The sequence below is a fragment of the Adiantum capillus-veneris genome, chromosome 13, assembly GCF_014529385.1.
Source record: "Adiantum capillus-veneris isolate H3 chromosome 13, ASM1452938v2, whole genome shotgun sequence".
NCBI classification, from domain to species: Eukaryota; Viridiplantae; Streptophyta; class Polypodiopsida; order Polypodiales; family Pteridaceae; genus Adiantum; species Adiantum capillus-veneris.
In genome coordinates this window covers 127,456,271-127,483,224 of record NC_140943.1, presented here as the reverse complement: position 1 = coordinate 127,483,224, position 26,954 = coordinate 127,456,271, and the positions used below count along the sequence as shown (strand labels likewise).

The window sequence follows — 26,954 nt, the reverse complement described above, 5'->3', positions numbered from 1 at the left end:
AAGCAATCATTCAATGAGACTGACAACCTAGTAGTAGGGTAGAAGCCGAGATCCAACAAGACAGGGCATCATTCAATGCAACTAACAACACCTCCAACCCAATAGTAGGGTTAATGCCGATAGCAACACCGAACTAAGCCTAAAAAGCAGGGCATCGTTTGATGAAACTAACGACACCTCCAACCCAATGGTAGAGCTAATGCCGAAAGAAACACCAAACTAGCCTAAAAGCAAGGGCATCATTCAATGCAACTAATGACACCTCCAACCCAATGATAGGGTTGATGTCGATAGCAACACCGAATTAGCCTAAAAAGCAAGACATCATTTGATGAATCTAACGACACCTCCAGCCCAATGGTAGAGCTGATGTCGAAAGAAACACCAAACTAGCCTAAAAAGCAAGGACATCATTCAATGAATCTAATGACACCTCCAACCCAATAGTAGGACTGATGCCAAAAGAAACATTGAACTAGCCTATCAACACGTACATCACTAATAAAACACAGAATGCAGTCTATTAGCTTGTACAACGACACTCCCAGTCCAATAATAGAACTGATGCCGAAAACAAGGTTAATAGAACTACCTATAAATTGAACGTAACCAACTATGTTCAACAACGACACTTTTGGTCAAAATAGAACCGATGCCGAAGTGAACACAATCGACACGTTATAAAACAGTGCTGGCTGGTCTAGCATTTCACAATGACACTTCCGGTCTAATATTAGGACCGATGCCGACATGAAAAGCAAGATCAGCCTACTTTTAAAACTACAAAAAATAGTTATTTTAAAAAAAAATCAATTTAAAAACAAAATAGTTGAATGTAAACTAAAATTTATACCGTAGTTTTCTTTATTCCTTGTGAGGACACCTGTGCAAATCAAATCTCAGACGATAGAATTGTAAAGAGAATGGGTCCCCTGGGGCCCCTATTTATAGGTACCCTGGTAGCCCGTCGGGCTACGAAGCGGGACGCCGGGGCCGCAGCCCTCTGAGTATCTGAGGTATCCCGCCAGGGCCCGGCGGGCAGAGAAGATATCCCGGCGGGCAAATCTCACTGAGCCTCCCGGTCTTCTTCAAGTCACCATGCCAATTTTTGTGAATGTGAAGAATTGTGAATTGAAAATTTTGTTAATTAACATTGTGATTACAAAAAAAACACGTGATCACGTGAATTTGAAATCCCTGCCCCCCTCTTCTTGTTGCATAAGGTGAGGGGAGATGAGACTTGAGGTGCTCTTAACACCAATTAGTGACCCAAGCTAGGGGCCTACGAATGATTCTAGCTTGCATTCAAAGTGGTTAGCTAAATTTTTTTATTGTGCAGCCAAGCTGTATTAATTGGTATATTAAGTTATTCATTTAATGCCATGTCTGGGCATATTTGGCATAGTTATCAATAACTGATAATCAAGCCTCTCGTGACCATAGCCTTAGACTAGAGGAAACGGCAGGATGCACTTTGGCATACCTATAGTAGTACCTCCTCCAAGTCCTTCAGGATGGGACATTTGGATGGTCATGGTCCGCACCTTGGAGAAACTTCTTCGTAGGAGGATGTTGTGGGAGAGAATTGCCGTCTTCAAAAGTGCCTCGACGAAGCCTTGGCTCTGTGACGATCCTCCTATAGCAACGACCAGTAGCATGGCATGTTGAAAAGTCGGGAGAGGCCGAGGAGGGGTGGGTCAGCTTCTCAAGAAAGATGGTGGGTGTGTTGTTGTCAATACAAGGTTTGAATAGGGGCAAAGTAGGTTTGGGGAAGGGGAAGGATTCCGGGAATATTAACCGAGTGCGGTTTCGCATCCCCAAGGTTCCTTTCAGGAACGTGTAGTGGAGACGACGACGAGGATGAGTACATTTGAGCAGTAGGATGTTGAGAAGACATGATGCAAATTCTTTCGCGATAGCTAACTTAGAGCAGAGTCGCACCCAAGGGCAGTGGGGGGAGGAAGGAGTCCAAGATTAGAAAATGAGATTTTTTCTGCGTGATTGTAGAAGCCCCGCTGATGCTGCGATAACCCTTTGGAAAATGAGGGGGTTAAGCTATAGTTCCGAAAAATAAAGCAGTAGCGTATTTCTCTCTGCTTCTGTCCAATGAGTGACTGTGCTTTTTCCCATATCCTCGCCTTTTTCATAGCTTTCTCTGTGCGAAACTGTAGGTGTGACCAAAGGTGAGATAATTTCCTCTTGCCCCTGTTGCACCTTGGTGCGACTCGGCTCTTAGCACCATCGTGATCACCATATTGATCACCGCTATATCTATTTATTTTTGAGAGAGAAGTAGTAGGAATCGATTATTGAAAAAAGAATAAGAAACGTTGCAAATCCTAAATAGGAGGGAGAGGGGAATCTTATCGCCATAGCCAAAATATCACCCTAGCCAAAAATCAGCAGAGCTTGCTTATTAAAGTTATGGGATCTGGATGATCTTGCTATCTTTTGAAAAAAAATAAAAATAAAAATAAAGAGAAATTTGGGAACACCGATAAGCCAAAAAGCTGAGATTTGCCAGCTAAAAATAGGGCATGTGTAGCCGTGTACTGCTACCGACCACAGCTCAATAAATGAATCTCTCTGGAACTCTCCAAGTCTCCCGCACTGTTATCGCGATAATAAATTTCCACACATTCTCATCCTGATTCCTCCGCTCTGCTGGCCGAGCGAGGCCGAGGGATCCGCATTCGCGCTCATCATCACAATAACTGGACGCGTGTAGTACCTGTGTACTTAATCGATTAAGTATGTTAATCCCACTAACTAATCACTGCTCTTCATCAACTGATTTATGCATCTTAATCTTCCATTAAGCAGCCCTCTGCAGCTAATAATCTAGCATTTGGTGGGCTTACAATGGCAGGTAAAGCTAATTGATTGCCCATCTCTGCTAATTAGGATTAGGAAGCCCATCATAATTGCAGGTAAGGTTGATTAACCTCCTCTGCTAATCACTATATAAAGGTCAATTGCAGGAAGGGTGATTAGCTCCCTCTGATATTTACTATTCAAAAAAGCTGTTTTTGAGCGTTCAGTACTCTTGTGTATAGCTTTTGTGAATATTGAACCGTATTTCCTGCCGATCGTGCTAGTCCGCTGGCCTTTGTTTAAGGCTTTCTTTTGCCTTTTGATTTCCTATTTCTCTGGCTTTTCCTGCAATACCAGCATGCAAGCATGAGACCTGATTCAAGTTGGGGGCTTAGATGTAGGCTTCTGGAAATATGACTTGGAGCTGGTTTGTGTATGTGTGTGTGTGGGCGTGCCCGTGTGCAGCGCATGTCGTCGTCACTGTGTATGAATTGTTATCCCCTTGCCTAGTGCAAAAAATTTAGGTCTAGTGTGAGGTGTGTGTTTTTCTTTTATGTGTGTATGTGCCTGCTACGCGTGTGTGCGCGGGCGCGGGCGCAGGCGCATTGTTGCGTGTGTGTGTGTGTGTGTGTGTGTGTGTGTGTGTGTGTGTGTGTCTATGCCTATAAATTATCCCGTAGCAAATGGCAGCAAATAACCAAAGTTTATTGTGAGGGTGTGTGTTTGTCTGTTTGTGTATGCCTGCTGGCTGATGGTATTATGTATATATCAAAGGATCAATGTGGGTGTGAGTGTGTGTACATGTGTGTGCGTGCGCGCGCTCATGTGCAGCAAGCTATAGCCATTGCTTAGTGGGCATTCTGGATCTTGCACTTCATTGAGACCCTAATTGGCTTGCTCTTTTGTTTAAGATTACCCATTTCCCTGTATTTGCAGGCAACTTTGAGCTGTGGATTAATTAATACCTGATCTACTAATTGCTTAAGCAATGGAGATTCTGACCAATGCAATCAGAGCAACGGTGCGGACGCTGAGTGAGGGCTATTTCGATCTCACCCACGATGCATTCAGCGAGCTTTGGGGCAACCGAGTGACCATGCGCCTTGTCAGCCTCGATCTCGATCCAGGTATGGGGCCCTAGTCTTCGGTTTTCCACATGAGCCTCTCATCAGAATTCTGCTCTACCTATCTATCTAGCCTTGCCTTTTGAGTATGCTAATTTCTCAGCTCATCAGCAGTGTGCATCCTTGTGTGTGCATTTTTTAAATGCTATTTTCCTTGGGCAAATCTTCAAACATCCCTTCAATTTCCAACAGTGACCTCTCTTTTCTGTTGTGCAATTGGCTACAAGGATGATTGCCCTTTTCTATTAGAAAACCTACATCTCACCTTGAGTTCTTTGACTATCTGCCAAATTCTTATTTTTAATGAAATGCTAGATTTGCTTCATCCCTGAGAGGTATTGGATTTTGCTCGGTATTAGGCGACTCTCCGAAAAGTGGACGTCGCATATCGGAGTTGCTATGAGTGTTAATTAGCAGCACAAGATCTGCCGGAAAAGCCTTTGAATTGCTGAGTTAATTGAGTAATATTTACATGAACAGTTGATTAATTACCGTATTTCCATGCACAGTAAAACAATAGCCTAATGGCAGTTGTGTAATTCGCGATATTAATAGCCCGCTAAAACAAGCCACAGTGAAGAAATCTGAGAGGTTGTGCATCTCCTAGTCACAAGAAGATTTAGAAATTTTCTCATGTAGGAAAACGGAGTCTTTCTCAGTCCATAACATCATGAGCTTCTGCTCGAGAGGCACCGCATAGCTAGCTAGGTACGATTGGGGGCAGGGGACCCCGGGCCCCCCCACCGGGCCGGCGGTCCCCTGCCCCCAATCGCACCTAGCTAGGTATGCGACGCCTCCCTCACAGAAGCTCATGATGTTGAGATAAGTCACAATGTGGGAAATATTGTAATTTTTGTCAAGAACTTCTTGTGAGTGTTGGACTAGGGTTTGAGAATGAAGGTGTGATTTAGAAATTTTCTCATGTTGGAAAAGGGAGCCTTTTTCATTGTTTTTCATACAATGCATAACATCCCACCGTGCCTCCCTCATAGAAACTCATGATGTTGAGGTAAGTCATAATGTGGGAATTATTGTGAGAATCTGTCCAAAACTTCTTGCATGGTTAACCTAGAGTTAATTAAGAATCCAAATTAGCCAGTTAATTCATGCAAGGGTAAAAGGAAACATCTTGCATCTCATGAGCAGGAAGGCGTTGGACATACACATCCTCTTTAGTCTGTGTCCCTCTCATGGGGCTCCAAAGTGTTGAAAAGGAAACAATTATTTCACAAATTTTGGAAGGGGGTGGGGTCTTTCACTGGTGACTGCAGGAATCTCGTACGTTTGAGGATGGCTACATGATTTCTTGTTAAAGAGCACATAGCTCTCCTTTTTGAAAAACATTCACGAAAGTCGAATGCACAGTACTATTCAAATGTCCTTCATTTGTAAGTTTTAACTTTAGGAAAAAAACATATTTCTACATGGCCTACTAAATAGTGTAGTAGCTTTATCTCTGTTAGGTAGAGGCCACACTCGAATGCACAAGAAGTTCTCGACAAATTCTCACAATATTTCCCACATTGTGACTTATCTCAACATCCCAATCGTACCTAGCTAGGTATGTGGTGCCTCTCGAGCAGAAGCTCATGATGTTATGCATTATATGCAAACCACTGAGAAAGACTCCGTTTTCCTACATGATAAAATTTCTAAATCTTCTGTTGTGATGTCTTAAGAGGTTGAAACATAGTGGGTCAGTGTTAAGGAAAAAACTCGGGTCTAGTGTATTTTTACTGGCTGAAAATTATAAAATCCCGGCTAGATTTTGAGCTTGCTTTTAAGAAAACGGGCAAATTTACACAAGCTTTAGTGTAAAGTACCGGCAAAAGCTTCAAATTTTGACCTGAAAATTGGGAGAATTTCAAGTTTCCCAAATGTATTTTTCTAGCCCTGTAGTGGGTGCGGATAGAGCCCCTCACTTTCATCTTACTTTGTTGGTCTTAACTGTTGATGGGGTGTGTTCCCACGGTTAAGAAAAAAAGGTTTCTCTCTCTCTCTCTCTCTCTCTCTCTCTCTCTCTCACCTTAGTCATATTATCACTTATGACGATTTTAACTTTTTACATATGTGTGTTTATTTAGTAGGCCATGGAGAAGAATCTGACAATGTTCCTTTTGGATCATCCATTTTTTTTGTAGTAACAAAAGAGCCAAAGATGAGTGAAGAGATCAATTTGCGGCTTTTTGGGGCCATAGTAAAAGGCTCAGACTCGTTAAATTCAGTTATTTTCGATTTCAAGGAGGACTTTGGCGAGGTTGGGGCCATCATTTTGGACAGCCACTATAATAATGAGTTCTATCTCAAGTCTGTTACTTTGGAAATGCCAGATGATACAGAAATCTATTTTCCATGCTACACTTGGATTTGCCATTCTCGCCTTTACTTTGGAAAACCTCGTGTCCTCTTCACCAACCAGGTAATTCTACATAAATCATTTGTGTTTTGTATTCATACATTTCTGTATGTGAGATTAGCATTGCTTGAAAATATTGCACTCAGAGTTGGGAGCGTGCTTTAAGGCTATGCTCACACGAGGCTCAGTTTCCTGGTAGGACGAGCCGACCATCGCTGATAGCCATCAGCTTTCCACAGGCTTAGTTTTTGTGACTATGCCTTTATAGACATAGTTTGAAAACTATGCTGGTTACCCTCCCTCCCTCCCTCCCTCCCTCCCCCTCTCTCTCTTTCCCCTTCCTTCTTGTCTTCGCCTCACTCTTTCTATCACTACGTGCTGCTATGAGCTGCCGTACCTTTCACGTCGGATATGTCGAGGCTTACAGATAACTAAGCCTTGCGTGTGCACGTCCTTGTTGGATGTAGAGATGAACCCATCCAAAAGTTCATTAGTTGTCATAAAATTGGGAGTGAGTCAGTTGTAGTAAAAACTCTTTACCCGAAATATTAGAAACCTTCAACTAGAGAACACGAGGGATTCTTAACTCAAACTCAAGGTAATTTTTGTACTAACTGCCATTTAAATTTTGTAGGGTGCTTGACTATTCTACAAGTGATTGCCTTCTGTTGGGATATGGTGTCCTTGGTTGTAATTTCTCTAGGCCAATACGTAGGATACCATATAGCGAGCTTCGTTTAATGGTTTGTGATTGAATCTACTAACATAATATGGCGGAAGGGCTCTTTTTTTACACGTGTCGCAATCTGCGATCTGAAGGTTAAAATCCAAAACAAAAACAAGTCCCTTTGCACGCGTGCAATATGGCGGAAGGGCTCCTCCTATACACGTGTCGTAATTTGCGACCTAAAGGCTAAAGTCCAAAACAAAAACAAACCCTTTTGCACGCGATAAAGAGAGAGAGAGGGGGAAAGAAAGAGGCCGTCGGAGGTGGCCGGCCCTATTAATAGGGTATTAATAGCCAATTCAAAGTGAAAAGGCTGGGAGTATCCATTGATTAATTCAATCGTTAGAACCTTGAAATGCCTGGACATAAGAAACTTTAGAGGTAAATTGACTGTATTTCAAGGTTGTTACACTCACTTTACTTAAATTTTGTAGGTTTTTTCACATTCAAATTTTAAAAAATTATAGGTAAATTTCAAATTTGGTAGGTGGGCTTACAATTAAAGTAGGTTCTCTTCTACCTACAAATAAAAGTAAAAAAAAACGTTCTTTTACCCCCCTCCCCCGTTGTACCTGCCGAGCGCCTCACCTATCCTCCTTCCCTTCATTACCTCTCGCATGTGCCCAACTGCTCATCCCCTCCTGCCTGCTCATCGCTCTGCACAAAGAGAGATCGCCATCGCAGCACAGCCGAAAAACAACTCCCAGTACTCCAGCGCAGAGAGAGAGAGAGAGAGAGAGAGAGGGGCAACATGCGAAACAATAAAATCCGATTGAAGCTCTGATTTCCAGCTGTACGTGGAAGGAATTATATTGAGATTCTTTCAAATTCTGAAATTTCGAAAGTAACCACACATATTTTTGAAGGCTCTAAATATAACCAATATTGTTCATTACCAACTGGTAAATTGGCACTAGGACAAACTGAGATTAGTGAGCACAGCAAGTTCCTAGGGAATTGGGATTCGGCCTTGCCCGTCAAAAATTATAGATTTCATAGGAGGGTAGCTCACATTTTTACGGACTAAAAAACAGGAAAAGAGTCTTAAAAAAGCAACCTTGAGATTTTGAATCCCGGCTTCCTATTGTACCATGTTCGGGAAAAATGTGTCAACTTAATATCGTGCTGTTTTCAATTTGAAAAATGCCCGTGGAGAGCAAGGAGAAATTCCATCTCAAAATAGAGAAAAATAGTGTAAAGACCTCAAAAATAAATGTAATTTTATAAAATTTCCTCTTGCCAAATTCAATAAAAGGAATTTTGTATGTTTGGAAAAATGATCTTTCCCGAACACTGTATTGTACCAACCTAGAGCTTGCAATCAGGGAGAGTCGAGAGAGAGAAAAAGGGGGAGGGGGGGGGGGGGGGGGGGGGGGGGGGCAAAATCAAGACCTACGAAGGGTACTCAGCTGTACAGGCTGTAATAAACTCTCCCCTCAAAGACCCTAGGGACTAGGGCCTAGGTACTCCCTTCCTGGAGCCTGATCAAAATCCAGAGCCTAGAGGGCCCCGTCACGTGGTTTCTGTTTCCACTCTCGAGTCTGGAGCCAGGCACGTCGTTTGTGACGCTGGAGTATGGGCCAATGGATTCGCTCTGGAGGTTCGCGCCCCGGCGCCGCCTGGACGTCAGATAAAACTTTAAAGATAAAAGAGTTGGACCAGCATTGACCCGGCATGTCGCGCAGGCAGTGCACGCACGCACACCCCCCCACGCAAGTGCACGCACGCACCCCCGCGTCATCTTGCTGTGCTACGCTTCTTTCATGGCAAATCGCAATGCAGAAATGGCCGTTCTGTGCATCATGACGATGTGCAGACGGAACTAATCTCTCCTTTACGACGGAATCTTGGTATGTAATTACTAATGATGATGCGCAAATAGAACTACCTTCTTGTTTATGTTTTCATCAGCTAACTCTTGCCATTTTCCTTCCTGCTTGCAGGCATATCTGCCTCATGAGACCCCTCCTGCTCTCGTCAAGCTGAGAGAAGATGATCTGCTATCCTTGAGAGGCGATGGGAAGGGCCAACGCTTACACGGCCAGAGAATCTATGACTATGACGTTTACAATGACATCAGCAATCCTGACTGCGATCCAAATCTTTGGAGGCCTGTGCTCGGAGGCTCGGCAGAACACCCTTATCCTCGTAGATGCAGGACAGGCCGACCACGCACCAAAACTGGTATGTTGACGTTTTTCCAGTTATCAGCAGTTAGGCAAGTTTACTGGTCGCATTAAGCTTTGAAGGATCTCTGCTTCAGATTAGAAGTTGCCTCTGTGTGTGCACATTTTTCCTCCACGTTGTTGCATCACAAGATGCCACAATTTTCGGTTTTTCACTTCGTGATGTACCATCAAATGCGTTGTAGTGTCTTTTGTTATTGGAGAGCGTGGCTAACGTTGTGTGCCATCCCCTCCCTGTACAAGGGGAGAGATTATCTGTAACGCTGTCGTGAAATTTCGTATTGTACTTTCTGTCGTGTGCACATACTTTCAGTAGTTTCGATGAAAACAATTTGGTAGTTTTCATTAGTTCAGCATTTTGGCAGCTTCACAGGATTTGTGTTTTTCTGCTTTGCTGTAGTATCACATTTTTTGTGTGCACACAGACTTCAAAATTCAAGTCTGTGATCTGTATGTGTGTGGACAGACCCCAATTCGGAGGTTCCAGAGCTGGCATTCGATGGTATGTACGTTCCTAGGGATGAAAGATTCAGCGCAGCGAAGAAAGACATGTTTGTTGGTGCAGGCTTCAGGAGTTTCAGTCGTCATCTTATCTCAGCAGTGGAGTTACTGATACGCGAGGATCGGCCTTTTGACAGCTTTGATCAGATTCATCGATTGTTTGTAAATACATTCTTTCCTGCAGACAGCGCAGGTGCACCTGAGCTTATCAGGCAAGGCAGCACCAAGGGAACAACATTAGAATTCCCCTCACCGGGTGTATTTGGAGGTAACTATTTCTCTTTCTCTCTCTCTATCTCTATCTCTATATATATATATATATATATATATATATATATATATACACACACACACACACATATATATGTATACATATGTGTATACATCTATCTATCTATCTATGTTTGTGTAAATATATATATATATATATATATGCATATATCACTACAAGTTTCAGGTAGTTGTACTTTGCTCAAAGATCAATATAAAATAAATACCGAAAGGGGCAAGTCTTTGGGGCCTATCTCTCTTGGCACGGCACTACGCCGAGCCGTGTCGATTGCTAAATTTGTGAAGTGTTTTGAAGTGAATCTCTGCTGTGTCGAGACAAAATCTTGACTTGGGCTGTTTCCAAGTTTGTTACAGTGGTATTAGAGCATGACCGATTTCTCTTGTACTGGGAAATCCGATCCCTTTTCTCGCGACAGAATCTTGACTTGGGGTGTCCAAGTTTGTTACAGTGGTGTCAGTTAATCGAGCATTAGTGAGGTCTGAATGGATCTAGATGCGATTACTAAATACGTTGTTGGCAATCATGGTCTGAGATTTGGAATGAATTTTTTTGTGATGTTGAGTAATGTCGTATTATGTGACTTTCGTCTTTGTACAAATGCTAGATGTGTTGTTTAGTGCATCGGTACTAACAGTTAGTGTCTACTCAGACAGTCTATGGCCTTTGTCTTTTTTGCAGGTGTAATCAAGGGCGATTACAATTCCTTCAAGAGGGGGGTATGTTACAAACTGATGATGTGGCATGTCCCAATACTTTAAGAAGTTGTTCCAACTTATGGACCTTTGTCGAGGGGCCTAAGGACACCTAGGAGTTAAAATAAAGCGAAGAGCATGCTGACGTGGTTGTTGTACGGATGACTGCGAAATACGTTGACAGTTGTACGGACTGTCGCAAAACGCGTTGCCTATTGACATGGTCTGACTGTACGGAATTCCGTGATTTCCGCTAGCTGTTTTTGGTTGGCAGCTTTTGGGAGAAGTTGCTTTTGAGTTTCATGCTTTTAGGGCTCGGCTTTTAGCATCCCTTGTAACCTTTATAAGTGACCCAAAGGGGTCACTTCTTAGGGCATTTGGACGTAGAGATTGAGAGTGAGCACCCGTGGGCAATTGTACTTTGCTCAAAGGTGAATATAAAAGAAATACCGAAAGGGGCGTCAGTCTTTGGGGCCTATCTCTCTTGGCATGGAGTTACGCCGGGCTGTGTCGATTGTTAAATTTGTGAAGTGTTTTGAAGTGAATCTCTGTTGTGTCGTGATAGAATCTTGACTTGGGGTTTCCAAGTTTGTTACGTTTGCCCTTGTAGCCCACCAACACGCAGATGCTTCCTCGTCGTTCATGCTTCCACCTGCTATAGCTGTGGCTCGTTCATGCTGCTGCTAGTTTTGTCTCTGCAGTCGTTTTGCAGCGTGCCCCTTAGCAACCTTCGCTTTGTCTCCTTCAATCACCCATATTTCGCGTTGCCCCTGTTGTCACCTCCGGCCCTTCTATGGTCATTTCAGAAGATCTACAATGCAAGATTGGTGATATATTGAAGTTCTCTCTAAGAGGGTTTGTTGGCCGCTTGGTTGGATGTTCGTATGCTTGTGTTAACGTTCGGAAGTGGCTCTCGTGCACTCTAGTTGGTTAGGATGAAGGCAAAGTGGAGGAAATCATCTTGCTCTGCAGAGATACTTTCATTGCTATTTTGAGGAGCTTGCCTCTAGGGTCATTAGCCGCACTCCTCTCTGTTTTGGAGACAAATTGGTATTTTTGCATCCATGGTATGAGAATTTTGCATTAGCTGCGGAAGTATTGAGTATAAATAGCTTTTTCCAGAGTTACTTGCACAATTGTGGTTCATGAAGAAGCTGATGGGTTCTATCTTTGGCATACCACTTTTGCGTTCAATGTAGATCCTAATATCTGTGCCATCTATAAAGGTGGCTACTACCTCTTCCATAGTCTTTCCAGATACCATCACCTTCGAGTGGAAAGGGGTGCTACTACCCCTTCCTTAGTTTTTCCAAGTACCATCACCTTTGTGTGGAAAGGTGTGCTACCGTCGTAGAGGATTGTGGTGACAGGTAGACAAAACTAATGTCTTAGATGTCATGAGGTGGGACACTTGGTGAGGGATCGCCCCAAAGGGCGAGAGTAGAGAGAGGCTGGTCGAAGGAGGAGACAACCCTCATAGCCATAGTAGTCCCAGTAGAATTTTGTACGGCGGCAGGGCTCTGCACAGAGTAAGTAGCAGTATAGAGTCCTCAACACCTGCGTGGAATTGAGCAGATGCAGAGACAACAAATAGGTAGGCATATAGGTAGAGGCACAACCTATCCTCTTCTAACATAGCCAGGTAGGGAGACAAAGGTTGACAAAGGTAGAGTAGCTTCCGCACAGACCCTCGGGAGAGAGGCTACCAGATTAGGATTGAGAGGAGGTTCCAAGACAGTTGGATAGAGGGATAGAGGAGTTGGTGGCACCCCAAGAGTAGTTTGAGTTAGTTGCCCCTGGATAGGCCGATCAAGCAGACCTTGGATCTCTTGGAGATGTAGTCGCAGGTGTCTCTCATAGTAAGTGTTGTCCGAAGGGAAGAGGGGAGTGTGTCCTCGCAGTTTGCAGAGGATTTTGACTATTCAGCAGGCCTCGCATCTCCAATAGATATCTTGGTTTTTTTAGATCTTGCCTGTTCAGTTCTTTGCGCTTGTTCCATGGAGATCTCTTGATGTTTCTTTAAGAGAGAGCTTCCATGATCAAATTCAAAGTGTAGGTTTCACATGATGACTCCTTTCGGATGAACGAGTTATTTTATGATATCTTACAAGAGCAAACAATGGTTGAGGCCAATTACTGGGTATCAAATAGTTTGTAGGTTTGTTTAAGAGTTTGTTTAGAGCGGCCTTAGGCAAGTTGGTTTGGTTAGAAAGATGTGCATCTTGGTACCTTTCCTTGGTTTTTGAGGTGGATAGTGAGTGGGTCCCTTTTACAGTTTGGCTGTGCCGTAGATCTAGATTCTGCGTCCTTTTTGGGGTGCATCATTAGGAAAAGTTAGTATGGATGACTTTGGAGGCGTAGCTCACAGTCCCTTGGTTTTTGTGAGTTGCTACGGGAGGTTTTTACAAAGGATGCTTTTTATCAACCAGATACACAACACTAGAATTTGTAGTTTTTGCTACATCACTTGAGGTGGACAAAGCTTCGAGTAGATTTGTGTAGACTTGATCATTACCCAGGTAGCTATACATCACCACCTTATTAGAGTATCTTTATCCACTCATGGATCTTGTGGTTTGTTATGGGATTTTCAATGTACATCTTTCAAGGTTCTTCCCATATTTCTTGTATATAGACCAATGGTCGATTTTATTTTATGCAATACAAAGGGTCAAAGCCCCACACTTATTTGAGAGAGAGAGAGAGAGAGAGAGAGAGAGAGAGAGAGAGGCCATGTCACTTTTCTTGCACCGCAAGACACCTAAGCTGCCAAGTCTTGCTATGCCTTTGGATTGCTCGTCAGAATTTTTGGATCAAGTGTATGCAAATGACACTACACTCTTTGTACGTTATGACAGAGACATTGGACAATCTACGTGTGTGGCCAATGGTGCACTCATAAAGTGGCACAATTCTTTTGGTTTTCTTGTAGGAGTTGATGACCACTATCAGTGGGCCGCGCGAGACAATTTTAAATGGCTGCCAAGATGACATACTTGTAGATATTTGAATTTTCATGATGGAATAGATGTGTCTGTTGAGCAGTAGTTATAGTCTATCAAGAGGAAACTTTGCCATTGGTCTTCCTTGCATTATCTTTGGCTGACAAAGTCCTTGTGGTGAATCAGATACTTCTTGTGACGGCTTGGTTCACATCATCATTCACGACTCTACTTTGAAATCATGGCTCATTTGTGGCTCCTTAGTCCGCAACTTTCTATGGATTGGTTTAGATGGGATCTACAGACACATGGGCTCAAGCTCATTAGAACTCAATTATATTGCCTACAGAGGAGGGAGGCTTGGAGATTATTGATTGATCCAGAGATGCAAAGTAAGCCATTACTTGCCAAGCTCATAGTACACGGATTGGTTCTTGGGGTTGTGCCTTGGAAACAATTTCTATACCATGCTTGTCTCTCCTCTATGGATAGTGTCGGAGATTGGCGCCCGACCGTTAGATTCATCTTTACAAATGCTCCTTTGGATATGTCTCATTTGTCATCCTTTATGTGTTGCTTGTTGAGGATTTGGAAGGGTTTGTTGTGCCTCCTTGTTTTAGAGGAGGTAGCGAGGCAGCCACGTGTTTGGAGTGTATACGTGACAGATTTAGAGGAGCGTTAACTCGAGGAGAGGTGTCACGGGGACGGGCACCACATGCTAACCGAAAAGACTAGATTGAACAACTCTAAGCACTTCAGATAACAATTAAACTGAAAGAGATGCATGGCACGCGAGACGAGGAGTGGTGGAGTTCCACCCCAAGAGAGCACTAGCTCCAAACCCTGGTGCCCCTTTGGTATTTCTTTATATTGCTTGAACTTAGTAGAATGCCGATACTCCAAGCCCTGCACCTTCACGTGGAAGCATGCCAGAGAATGAGCTTATGGCACAAATTTAAAGGCCCTTGGCCTACGATAAGCAATTACATGAAAAGCTTCGAACTCAAAAGCATCTGGCCTCAAAAGTTGCCGCCCAAAGCTGCCCAGCGTAAATCATGGAAATCCGTACACCTGTCACGTCAACATGTCAACGCGAACTGCAGAAATTCGTGCAGTTGCCACGCCATCATGTTAGCGCAAAATCTTGGAATTTTGTACAGGTTTCCACATCATCAATTCACGCTCTGGGTGCTTTATTTTAATGCCTTTAGGTTACTTGGGCCCCATCGGACGGGGTCCCATAAGTTGGTGGGAACTTCTGTTGTTGATGCTTCTTAGGGTTAAGGCCCCTCGGTCGGGATGTGCAAGTTGGCTCTGTTCTTTAGTGGTTTGACATGTCAACAATTTGTGCCAAGATGTGACAAGAGGACACACACCAATTGGGCTAATATGGGATGACGGCCCAGCAGCTTCCTTACGCCGTTGGTCGTTGCTTTCTTGGTCGGTGCGCAGGTCATAGGTGCCACCTAGGGGTACCTAGAGGGGTTGTTGCCCGAATGAAAGATATTCTTGTTGACTGGCATAGCTACATTGAGAACAATTTGTTTTATCTTCTCATCAAGGTTGGTTGACATTTTTTGCCACTATCTGGAGACTCGATTGTTGCGCAACAAGGGACTTTGGTGTTTAGTATTGCACGGACCGGCCATCATGGCTGTCGAATCAGAAGTTTCAGGGTTATGTACCTCTTGAACAGCATCTGGTTGTACAATTGTGGCTTGTAGCAGAGACACTACTTTTGGAGATTGTGGATATGGTAGGGCAAGCCGCTAGTTGATTTGGACTGGGATCTTGGTGAGTGACAGTGGCCTTCTTTGAAGGTCCCTCCTCTTTCAGTTTTTGAGTACATTGTCTCCTTTTGGAGGAAGCTTATCTTGCGGACACGACACCCACCCCACCCTCCCTGTTAGTTAGAGGTATGGCAGGATCAGCACAAGGTTGCATAAATTTCGCGAATTTATCAATCAAGACGTTAAATTAGATTCATACCATATTGGCAATCCTATAATAACTTACTTGTTTCTTTATTTCAATTGCTTGACTTCTAAATGTTGCAAGAAAATTGTAAGTTTTAAGTTCAAAGTTTTCATACTATAAAGTGTTTACGATAGTATTATGTTTCTAAGTATTTTATATTAGCAAATGTGCATTACACACATATGAAGTCACAAAGAAACCTACACATGTTAAACATAAATCTTGTTCGGTACTTAACATATTTTATGGTTCAAAGTTATTGTTCTATACCCTTTTACGTTTTTATCCGTACTTTACGTATTGTATTTAACGTATCTATCTACCTTGGATCAACGCAACTATTCTGCTTGTCGGCAATAGTTTCAGTCATGCATTTGGAACCTTGGGATCAGCCGCAAGATATGTTATTCACATGGGCCACGGTCATTGGCTTCTACAAGTTTCGGGGTCACACCTTTTCTCAAGGCTCACCGATAGATTCGGTCTTCATGCTTACTTCATTGGGATATAGTCTGGGCACGCTACAGATGATTCCAAATGGTAGTCATTAGTTGGACCTCTACCAACGGGATTTACTATTTAGCAGAAATTGAACCTGCAGCATCACTCTTTGGATCATCTGGAAGGCTCGTTGTGCTCACAGTTTGGGCTCATAGTCTTCTCCTACATCCACCATTGTAATAGCCATTTTGACCGAGTTGCTACATACTCTTTGCAGCCAGTGGGATACTTGAGCAGGCTTCTCCAAGGTAGTGGAGAGGGTAGATGCCCTTTTCTTCACACATGGGCATGATCTTCAGCTCTTTTTAGTCATAGTGCATGGCGTTATGCAACTTTCCAATGGTTTATTCTACATTCCTCATACAGGCCACCTGGATACCTACATCCCTCACAATATTATTCCTCTTTTGCACATCCTTTGGATGATAGGCCATTGAACACCTCCAGAGGTCTCTTTTGCATAGTTACATGGGACAGCGGGTCGGGGTCTGGAACGGGGACGGGGACGCGAGACGGCAAAAGTCAGGAAACAGGGACAGGGGTCGGGACGGCAAAAAAAAAAGAAGAGTTTTTTTGGCATTTTTTGACCTATACACATGCCACACACATAGAGCATCACTTTGATCACAGATTTACACTAAATAGACCAAAGAACATGAGTCATATAGACGCAAATGTGCTAATAAAACATCGAGAAATGAGGACCCAAAGGGTGGCTTTTATAGCCATTGGGGTGCTTCAAAGTTCAAACATATGGCTATTGGAGAGAAACTAGCCTCTAGAAATGATCAGGTTGTCAAATTTTTAAAAAAGTCCCCTCCCATCCCCTGCCGTCCCCTCCGTCCCCTGCCGTTCCCTGCCGTCCCCACCCGTCCCCGTCTCGGAAATGGGCGTCCCCCGTCCCTAGGGTCTGTCCCCCCCGTCCTCGTCCGTCCCCGTCCGGAAATGGGCGTCCCCCGTCCCTAGAGTCCGTCCCCTCCGTCCCCTGTAACTATGCTCTTTTGTACATAGTATATAGCCGCTTTACCTGAGAGAGAGAGAGAGAGAGAGAGAGAGAGAGAGAGAGAGAGAGAGAGAGAGAGAGAGATTGATTTATCGTCCACGGAGGTCATATAGAGGTCATATATGACCTATGGGACCAAAAACAAGACATTACAAAAGGTCTTTCCAAGCGAAGGGATTGTGAGATACATCTCAGTTAAGGATTGAGAGTCCAATGAGGAGTAAAAAGAAAGGGGGAGATAAGATGAACAAAACCTATGAAAGAGGAGTTTGGAGGAAGCCGTTTCAGAGCTCGAAACTCATGGATAATAGCTTTACCTCCTTGATAAATTGCCCATTTCCCTGCTTTGCATGCTTCTCGCATATTTTGCAGTTCTGCTTTCTTCTGTTCGAGGTGAGCGGGCGGAAGGTCTTCTGCAAACCACATTTTAGTGTCCTTGAGCAGCCTTGATTGCTCAAGGAGTTTGATTCGGTCCGCCTTGGTCTTGAAAGTGAGGATTGCATGGTTGATGCGATGTTCGTGCGTAAGAGAGGTAATTGTTGCTAGATCTCATTGTACCATGGGGAGTGTTGTTTGAATGAGGGCCAGGGACTCGTGAAACTTGAGGTCCCTTCCCCTTTCCAGTCGCTTGGGAGCTCGCCAATGCGAACATTGAGGGCGATATCTTCTTGTCGCTGTCGTTCGCGTAGTGTGGACGCCACACGGTCTTCCACCTTGCGGGAGATTACCTCTTGCACTTGAGTCTTGACCTCTTTGACGAGGGTTGTCTCTACTTCCAACTTTGCTTCATCAAACTTAACTTCCGTATGTTGCAACTCTTCCTTCTTGCTGTTCTCCACCATGGCGAGCCGAGCCTCGAAGGCCGCAAGTCTTTGTTTCAGCTCCTCGTTTTCCTTTCGAAGTCTGTCAACTTCCGTTTGGAGGTGGGCAAAGCTGTCCATCTATGGGGGTGTTGCCACGATCCCTGCGAAACTAGGCTTACCTCGGGATGAGACTCGAGTGGCCATGGGTGGGCTGTATGGTGGAGCTTGGGGCGAGGTTAGGGTTACCAATATTGATGTACCATTATTAAAAAAGAGATGCTGAGCAGCACGCCACGATCCCTGCGACTTGAGTGGCCATGGGCGGGCTTTATGGTGGAGCTTGGGGCGAGGTTAGGGTTACCAATATTGATGTGCCATTATTATAGAGAGATGCTGAGCAGCACGTCACGGGTCAAAAGTTTTTGGAGGCGTAGGTCACAGAGGAGCAGGTTAAGCTTGTGGAGAAGTAGGTCAAAAGGTCGCGGACGCGGATGAGCAGGTCGTGGACGCGGATGAGCAGGTCGCGATGTGTGGGTGAGCATGCCACATGCTGGATTGAGGGGCAGGGTGAGGCTGTGGCTTAACCCCTCCCCACAGGGCAGCCCAGAGAGAGAGAGAGAGAGAGAGAGAGAGAGAGAGAGAGAGAGAGAGAGAGAGAGAGAGAGAGAGAGAGAGAGAGAGAGAGAGCTTTGAGCTTTGCAAGCAGCTTTTGCACCTTTCTGCATTGTCGCACGTGCAACTAACTCTCGCTTGTAGCTCTTCTGCATCCCCCATCATCGTTGTGAGCACTCCTGCTATTGCTTGGTCTTTCATGTTGCCTTAGGCCGAACTTTTCGCATTGCTAAGCCTTAATTGCCACGTCCGTCACCGATTAGGCTTAGCCATCACCTGTTCAGCCTCATGTCACCCATTTTGACCTTAGTCTGCTCAACCCGTCCCTTATATTCCTTTAGGGTGTCACTTTTTTCCCATGTGAGCTCCTATTTCACGTCGCTCTAACCCTTAAAGGCCCAAATTCCCTTGCCTTAGTTAGCTCCTGTTTTCATCCAGCAGTGGCTAATTAGCAGCTCGAAGTTGTTGAACTGCTCTAGTGGAGCGTCTCCGTTGCTTTTTGGTCCAATCTTGCCTTGAAAACACACACACAAACACACACACACACACACACACACACACTCTCTCTCTCTCTCTCTCTCTCTCTCTCTCTCTCTCACGGGTTTCGAGGGGTGAGGTGGGAAAGGTCAGTGAGTGAGTGTTGGGATTAGGTATGTGCAGTTTTTCTGCAGGCTCTACTCTCTTGCATCATGGCGCCGTCATATTTTAGCTCATAAGATCTAGATCATAAGATCGCATTGAGGTTCTCTTTCAAATAGGTGTTGTCAGCCATTTGGTCGGATGCACCTACGCTCAGGGCAAGATCGGAGAGTGGAGGACATCATCCTGCTCGGTAGAGGTATCGTTGGAGCTTGCTTCTAAGGCATTGATCGCACTTCTCTCGCTTTTAGAAATAGATTATTTTGTATATATATTGTATGATGATTTTTAATTAGCTGCTTCTGAGAACAAATGCCAGACCCCGAGTATCCTGTAAAAATTGTTTTTCCAGAGCTATTGGCTGCCAGATATGTTGAGGCAGATGGGTTCTATTTTGGCATGCCATTTATGTGCTTAGTACAGACCGGGACAGTTGCACCATCTATAAAGATGGCTACTATCCCTTCCATAGAGTTTACAGAAACCATCACTTTTGATTGGAAAGGGGTGCTACACTCGTAGAGGATCATGTTATGGGCAAACTAAACCAGTGCCTTTGTTTTCATGAGATGGGGCATTTGGTGAGGGGAAGACAGCAGAGACAGATTGGTTGCAAGAGGGAACGGCCCTCATGGCCATAGCTGACCCAAGGGAGTTCTATACAGCAACAGGATTGTGCGTGACAACAGCATAAAGATCTAAGAGGTTGGAGTCAACAGCAACACAATGTTGATTAAACAAAGAGATAGAGACAGGCAGGTAGGCAGGCAGACACAGCTTATCTTTGTTTATTGACTGGTAGTGAGATAGAGATAGGATGAGGTAGAACAGCCCCCTTGACAGATTGAGGAGAGGCTACTAGATGAGCATTGAGAGGAGGTTCCCTAGAAGCTAGTAGTCAGAGGCAGCTCGGAAGCAGCTTGAGATGTCCCTGGATAAGGCCCCAGATAGAGTGAGGAGAGGCTATAGAGTAATGTTGGGAGGTTCCATAGCAACTAGACAGACAGACAGAGAGCGCAAAAGGCAGCTTAGGAGGAGCCTGAGATGTCCCAGGATAGGCAAGTTCAGCAGACATCAGGATGGGCACTTGAGCTACGCCCAACCAAGTGTAAATATGGCCCTATGGTCAAGGCGGTTAAAGAATCCTTCAAAGAGGACCTTACGTTTGTTAGTGAGCTATCTTGTGTGATCACCACACTTGGGACTCTAGGCCCTTGGCAGCTCTACTTGCACACCCTGTATTGGTGTGGGCTCAGTAATATGGGACTCCAGCCCCTTTGGTGGGGGATAGTCCGTTGGCTGCAAGCTTCTAGGCTGGGGGTGAGCCCGTATTTTGACTCTAGATGGGAACTGAGCCTGGTGTCCGCTCTCTACGCTTGTTTATGCGTGAGTTTGGCTTGTGTCATGTCATGTGTGCACGATGAATCGGGCAAGGGACTAACGCTTCGGATTTTTGGAGATCGAGTTACAAGTCTGTTACAGTAGGTACTATTGTTGGTGAGTAGGAGAGTGAGTCTCTTGACTTTGATGAAGAGTTTGACTATGCAACAGGTTTTGCATCACCAGCAGATGTCCCGATATTTGAGATCTTGCCTGCCCATTTCTTTTTGTGTGGTCCATGGAGATTTCTAGATGTTTCTATGAGGAGTGGGCCACTATGTGTCTAATGCTTTACTGCAGTTGTCAGGAGGTTGTCAGATCTTCCTCGGTCCAAAGAGTGTACCCATGATCAGATTCAGAGTGCAGGTTTTACACCAATATATTTTTTGGACGAGCGAGGTTGTCTACGATATAATACAGGAGCAAATGATCGTCGAAGCCAGTTACTACATGATATCAGGTAGTCTGCAGATTTGTTTGAGAGTCAGTTACATTTCTGACGACCTACAACAGATGTTTGGTGACTGCATAGAAGTTCTCTCTCATAGAGGCGTCATCGGACGATTTGCGGGGTGCTTCTACACTTGAATGGAAATTCGGGAATGGTTAATGGTGTCATCAGCGGTCACAGATCACGGTCGAGCGGAGGATATCATTTTGTTGCGCTGAGGTAGTTTCATTGCCATTCTCTATTTGGGTGCTCGCTCTCCTCTCAATTGTGGGGACTGATTTATTTTTCTCGTACCGTGGTATGCAGATTTTATACATGAAGACAAAGGCAGAGATATGCAAGCAGACGTGGTCAGGGACAACCTGTCCTTGTTTGGAGAAAGGTAGTAAGACGGAAGATTGTTGAGGCAGAGCAGCCTCTAGACAAATCTCCTGATGTGAGGCCCGGATCGAGAGTAGTTGGACAGGCTGGCAGAGCATGAGGATGAGCAGTGAGAGGCATTTCAAGATCAGCTTGAGGTGCCTTAGGAGAGTCGAGTTCAATAGCTTGCCGATTCTTTGGAGGTTCAGTCACACGTCCCTCTCACAGTAGGCACTATTGGGAGATAGTAGGATATTGTGTCGCCCTCTTTTAGGGAGTTTTCAGTAGGCTTTGTTTCATCTTGAGATGTATGGTTACCAGCCCATTTCTACACTCATGGTCTGAGGAGATTTCCTGATGCACTCTTGAGGGATGGGCCACTATGTGTTAATATGTTCATTTTACAGCTTTCTTAGGACAGGGCCTGACCTTTCTTGGTCCATAAAAGCTTCTATGGTTAGATTCAGACTGTAGATGCTTCATGAGTCCTCTTGGACAGAGGAGATTGCCTATGCTACCTTTTAAGCGTAGATGCTAGTGGAGGCCATTCTATAGATTTTACTCAGTTTTGATGCTTGTATGAGAGTCAGATTAGTGATGCCTTGGGAAAGTTCGTTTGGTCTGAGGGATTTTCATCATGGTACCTTGGCGTTTCTAGTGGAGGACAAGTGGATTCCTCCCTCCTCGCTTAAATGTTTGGTGTGCAAGAGATGTGCATCTTATCTTGTGGTATCACATAAAAAGGTGATGGAGTCGATGCAGATGATTGTGGAGATGCAACATAGGGGCTTTCTAGTCCCATGGCTTTTATGAGCTGCTACAGGAGGGTTCAACAAGGACTATATTTTATTTTGGTTACTAGCATTGGACTAGACGGATTTGTACACTGCCAGAGTTGGACAGAGATTTTGGCAGATTTTTGTAGGCTTCCAGTGGCTAGTTCGAGCTTCTATATCATCCTCATGATTGGTTGTATCCTATCGTTGATGTGCTGTGGTGGTATGGGTGTTTATCCCAATGATGCTATTGCATCTCTCTTACGTTTTGAGAAAAACCTCGCACTGTAAGGAGTCAAGATTCTATGTGTGTGTGTGTGTGTGTGAATTAAAATATTTGTTTTTAAAATATATCTCAAAACTTGTTTCACTCTTTTTATTTTTGAATCGAAACGTTTGAAAACCTTGAAACCCCAAAACAGCTGAGACCACGAAACATTTCATGTCACCCTGCTTCGTTTGTCTTTGCCAGTCTTCTAACAATCATGGAGAGTGATGCATGTGACTTATTTCTGAAGTTCATTGTTTGAATGGACACAATTTTTGATGGTTTTCAATGTTTGTACTTTTTTTGTCAACCAATACAATGCCCCTTGAATATACATGCACATACATGTGTTCCCGCACATGCATACAAGGAAGATTATTTACATGTGATGCCTGTTAATGGAACTTCTTTCAACTGGCAGCTAATAAAGAGGCTTGGAAATCTGACCTGGAATTCGGTCGACAGCGTCTTGCTGGAAAGAATCCTTGTGTGATTGAGCTTCTTAAGGTAATTTTGTTATCTTCTATGCCAACGCATTATGCACCAAAGTTTTGGTTGATCTCCTGAGGGTCAGTCTTCAATTGGTGTTATAGATAATTAACATTCAAGGTTACTTTTAATGAAAAGGATGTTGTGGGTTTTGAAGGCTTTTCCTCCAGTGAGCAAGTTGGATCCAGAGATTTATGGAGATCCTGTTTCTGCAATCACAGCTTCTCATATTGAGCCTTTGATGGAAGGCCTTTCCGTCGAAGAGGTAAGGTACATTTCAATTGCACTTCTGTATTTATTCATGTTAAGTCTTTCTATATATCTTTGACATTGTGTAATAAATATATCCTCTAATACTATGAGTACTGTTTTGGTATCGTTAGTTTCATTCCCATCTCATTTCTCAGGCACTGGAGAGGAGGAGGTTGTTTATTATCGACTACCATGATGTGTTTATGCCTTATGTTGAACGGATAAATGCAATGCAAGCAAAAACATATGCAGCTCGAACACTGTTTTTTGTGAACAATGACGGTGCTTTCTTGCCCATTGCCATTGAGCTTACTCTCCCACCCAAGGAGAGGGGTGGCAAGCCAAATAGCAGGGTATTTACTTCAGACACCTCAGCGTATCCTGAATGGCTGTGGTGCATTGCTAAGACGCATGTATCAGTCATCGATGGTGGTTATCATCAACTTGTAAGCCATTGGTAATGTGCATCTTCCATTTTCTGAGTCTTTTGGATTATAAAAATGCTCGAAGTGTCAATAGGAAGGCATCATGTACCTTGTAAAGAATGTGACTACTGTGAGTATGACGTTTATGTTCTCAACATTAGGCAGAATTCCTTTGAATGTACTAAGCTACATCTGAAGGATGAGGACCCTGATTTTAAATATTCCTTTCTTTAATAAACTCGTAACTTTTGTTAAAATTTTTATTTTTTATCCCCTACATGTAATTATGTAACTCTTTGAAATATTAAAAACCCCTCCGGGTGAACTCACATGCTATGCTTACATGTTTTGAGGTGGACCCCCTGGTTCTAAAATGACAATGCTGCAAGATCAATTCAAGTTAAGAGTACGTTTCAACGTAAGGAAAATTCAAGACAGGCTAGAATTAGTTGAGGTTATAATTTGCAAGACTCTATTCTAGAAAAGGGCTACACCTTGGGCTTACATCTTCCTCTGCCCTGCAGGTTGAGGACACATGCTTGTATAGAACCCGTCATTGTTGCAACACGGAGGCACCTGAGTACGATGCATCCGCTGCATGTGCTTTTGCATCCGCACTTTAAGGACACCATGCATATCAATGCTTTAGCAAAGTCTTCTCTAATCAATGCTGGGGGAAAAATAGAGAGTCATTACACTGGAGAAAGGTACTGCATGGAGTTATCATCTGCTGCATACAAGAGCTGGCGGCTTGATGAGGAAGCTCTTTCGAAGGACCTTTTGAAGAGGTAAATTTTATTTATGCTGTATGTTGCTTGTCATTCTTAAAGATCTCTTCTGGCCCACATTTGAAGATTTATTTGTTAATTATTATGTTTTGCAGAGGGATGGCAGTAGAGGACCCCACTGCAAAGCATGGGTTGAGGCTGGCGATTGAGGATTATCCATTCGCAAATGATGGATTAGATTTATGGGCAGCATTGAAGCAATGGGTGAGAGACTACTTGGGCCTCTTCTACGTAAATGACAAGCTATTGCAAGAAGATGTGGAGGTACAGAGTTGGTGGGCTGAGATTCGAGATGTGGGACATGCGGACCATGCACATGCGGACTGGTGGGTAAAGATGAAGCAGCTGGAGGAGCTCGTGGAGGTAGTTACAACTGTCATTTGGGTAGCATCGGCTCATCATGCTGCCGTGAACTTCGGACAATATGCGTATGGTGGCTACATGCCAAATAGTCCATGTATGGCAAGGCTTCTGATACCAGAGGAAGGAACTCCGGAATACGATGACATGATGGATAAACCAGAGAAGTTCTTCCTGCGCATGGTTCCCACGCAGGGTGATACCACTAGAGCTATGGCTGTGTTGGAGCTCCTAGCACAGCATTTTAGTGATGAGGAGTACCTAGGAGAGCGGAAAGATTGGCGTTGGACATCAGATACACGGGCAATGGAAAAATTGGGCGTGTTCTGTAAAAATTTAGCAATTGTGGAAGCCGAGATTGACGCTCGCAATGCTGATCCGAACCTTCTTCACCGTCATGGCCCTGCCAAGCTGCCATACACTCTTCTTGTACCCTCATCAGGTGGCGAGGGTCTTACATTCCGAGGGGTTCCTAATAGCATTTCCATGTAAGACACGCATGCACACACACACATAGTTTGTATAGAGGTCTTTGGTCAGAAGGTTGCTTATGTAGATTTTGCATGTTGTGATTTTTGCACATGTATGTGTAAGTGCATGAGTTTTTTCGTGCATATATGCAATCAAAATGTGTTCAGGCCAGAAAACCTTCGGACGAAAACCTCGTGAAATTTAGGTTTATTTAGTGCATGGGTGGATTTGCAGTGTATTTTGCCTGTTCTATCCCTTCCAGTGCATTAAGCACAGTGCTTGAGCCAGTTTCACTGCACGAGTGTTTACAAGCTTGTCATAACAAATTTCATGTGTAAATTATATTGATACTCTCTTTTTGCATCCACGTCAAGATTTGATTTGGATGGTTGAGGGCTCACTCGTGTGGCTTGTCGAACTTAATCAGATTCTTAAGAAGCGATATTAAATATAGGGTGGATCATTCTTTTGCACTTTGTTCATAGGATGGCTTTGAAAAGAGTAGTCATAAAAAGATGACAAGGTTCTGGAAATTATAGTGTAAGTGTGCCAAAGTAAAACCTTATCTCTTTGTATGTTGTTGCAAACAAGTTAGGGAACTAAGAAGCCTGAACATTTTATTTTGTGAGGAAGTATGGACCCAGAGCTCGGCCAATAGTGAAGCAGCCATGGAGCTTAAGAAAAGAGACACAGAGCTGAATGTTACACCATATCATTGCGTAGCGCACATAATGTCGCAGTTTACGTTACATGTACAAGAGAAGTTACAAAAAACAAAATATAAAGCAGTACCATACATATACCTTGAAACAATGAAGAATTGTGAGATTTAAGTTCTGTATTACTTTCATAGAATTGTTTAATTTAGGATTTGTTGCTTGGAATATATCTAGTATCTTCTTTTCAAGCACCTTTTTTGCTTGATGTCAGCTTTCTTCAAGATCCATGATATCTCTATGTTGTGAGGATTTAATTAGAAATATCTTATCTTCATTAAGCTTTCCTTGTAGGTTTTGCCATCCTCTAGTTCCCTCAAAGCACCTTAGTGTAGAAATATTTGGGTATTAGCTAAATCCATGATCTCTCTTAATTTGTGAGGATTTCATTAGAGATATCTTATTAATTAAGTTCTTCTTGTAGGACTTTTCACAGCACTATGCTCTAGTTCCCCCAAGCACCTTAAGTGTAGAAATAGCTAGGTATTAGCTAGGTACTTTGCATGGTGAAAGGTCGGTTTTCTTGTGTAACATTATACATAAATTTGTTTTGCATTTGGAGTGATAATTAGCTTCTCCAACAACCTCGTTGGAAGGAAAGTATGCATGCTCTAAGGTACATCAAAGATGCTTTGGTCCACGGTATTTTCTATGGGCATGGCATTGATACTCTACATGGTTATTGAGACTCAGATTTGGCTAGAGATTGTGATTTTAAAAAGTCTATCTCGGTATCATCTCACTTGGTTCTGGAATATTTTCTTGGATCAACAAGAAGCTACCAACAATGGCTAAGTACAAATTTTCTTGCTTTGTAGTTGTAGTTTATGAATGTTGCTTAGGAGGATTTGGTGTTCTAATGAAGACGACAACACCACTTCATTGTGAAAACCAAAGTTGCATGGTCATTGCCAAAAACTTTGTTTTCCATGCACGGAAAAGCACATTGAGATTTAGTACCATTATGTTAGAGAGCTTACTAAGGATGACATTGTAGAGTGTGAGTGTTTCCCTTGTTATCTTCACGTGGAGGGGGGGGGGGGGGATGT

The 26,954-nt window shown here is 43.6% G+C and overlaps 1 protein-coding gene across 5 annotated transcripts; it reads left to right on the top strand.

Moving 5' to 3' along the window:
- The first annotated feature begins 2,572 nt into the window (after nt 1-2,572).
- On the top strand, nt 2,573-25,589 carry LOC147444843 (linoleate 9S-lipoxygenase-like). 5 transcript variants are annotated; one of them, XM_086527371.1, is made up of 11 exons: nt 2,573-2,751; nt 2,870-2,930; nt 3,751-3,941; nt 6,080-6,357; nt 8,965-9,205; nt 9,674-9,976; nt 22,826-22,911; nt 23,051-23,158; nt 23,301-23,602; nt 24,095-24,358; nt 24,454-25,589. In XM_086527371.1, the coding sequence occupies exons 3-11, from the start codon at nt 3,803-3,805 to the stop codon at nt 25,208-25,210; spliced, it is 2,478 nt and encodes an 825-aa protein (XP_086383497.1). In that variant the 5' UTR covers nt 2,573-2,751; nt 2,870-2,930; nt 3,751-3,802; the 3' UTR covers nt 25,211-25,589. The 5 variants fall into 5 exon arrangements, with proteins under 5 accessions (XP_086383497.1, XP_086383498.1, XP_086383499.1 ...); XM_086527372.1 differs by lacking the exon at nt 2,870-2,930; XM_086527373.1 differs by lacking the exon at nt 2,870-2,930 and having other exon boundaries at nt 2,573-2,869.
- Nucleotides 25,590-26,954: the final 1,365 nt, after the last annotated feature.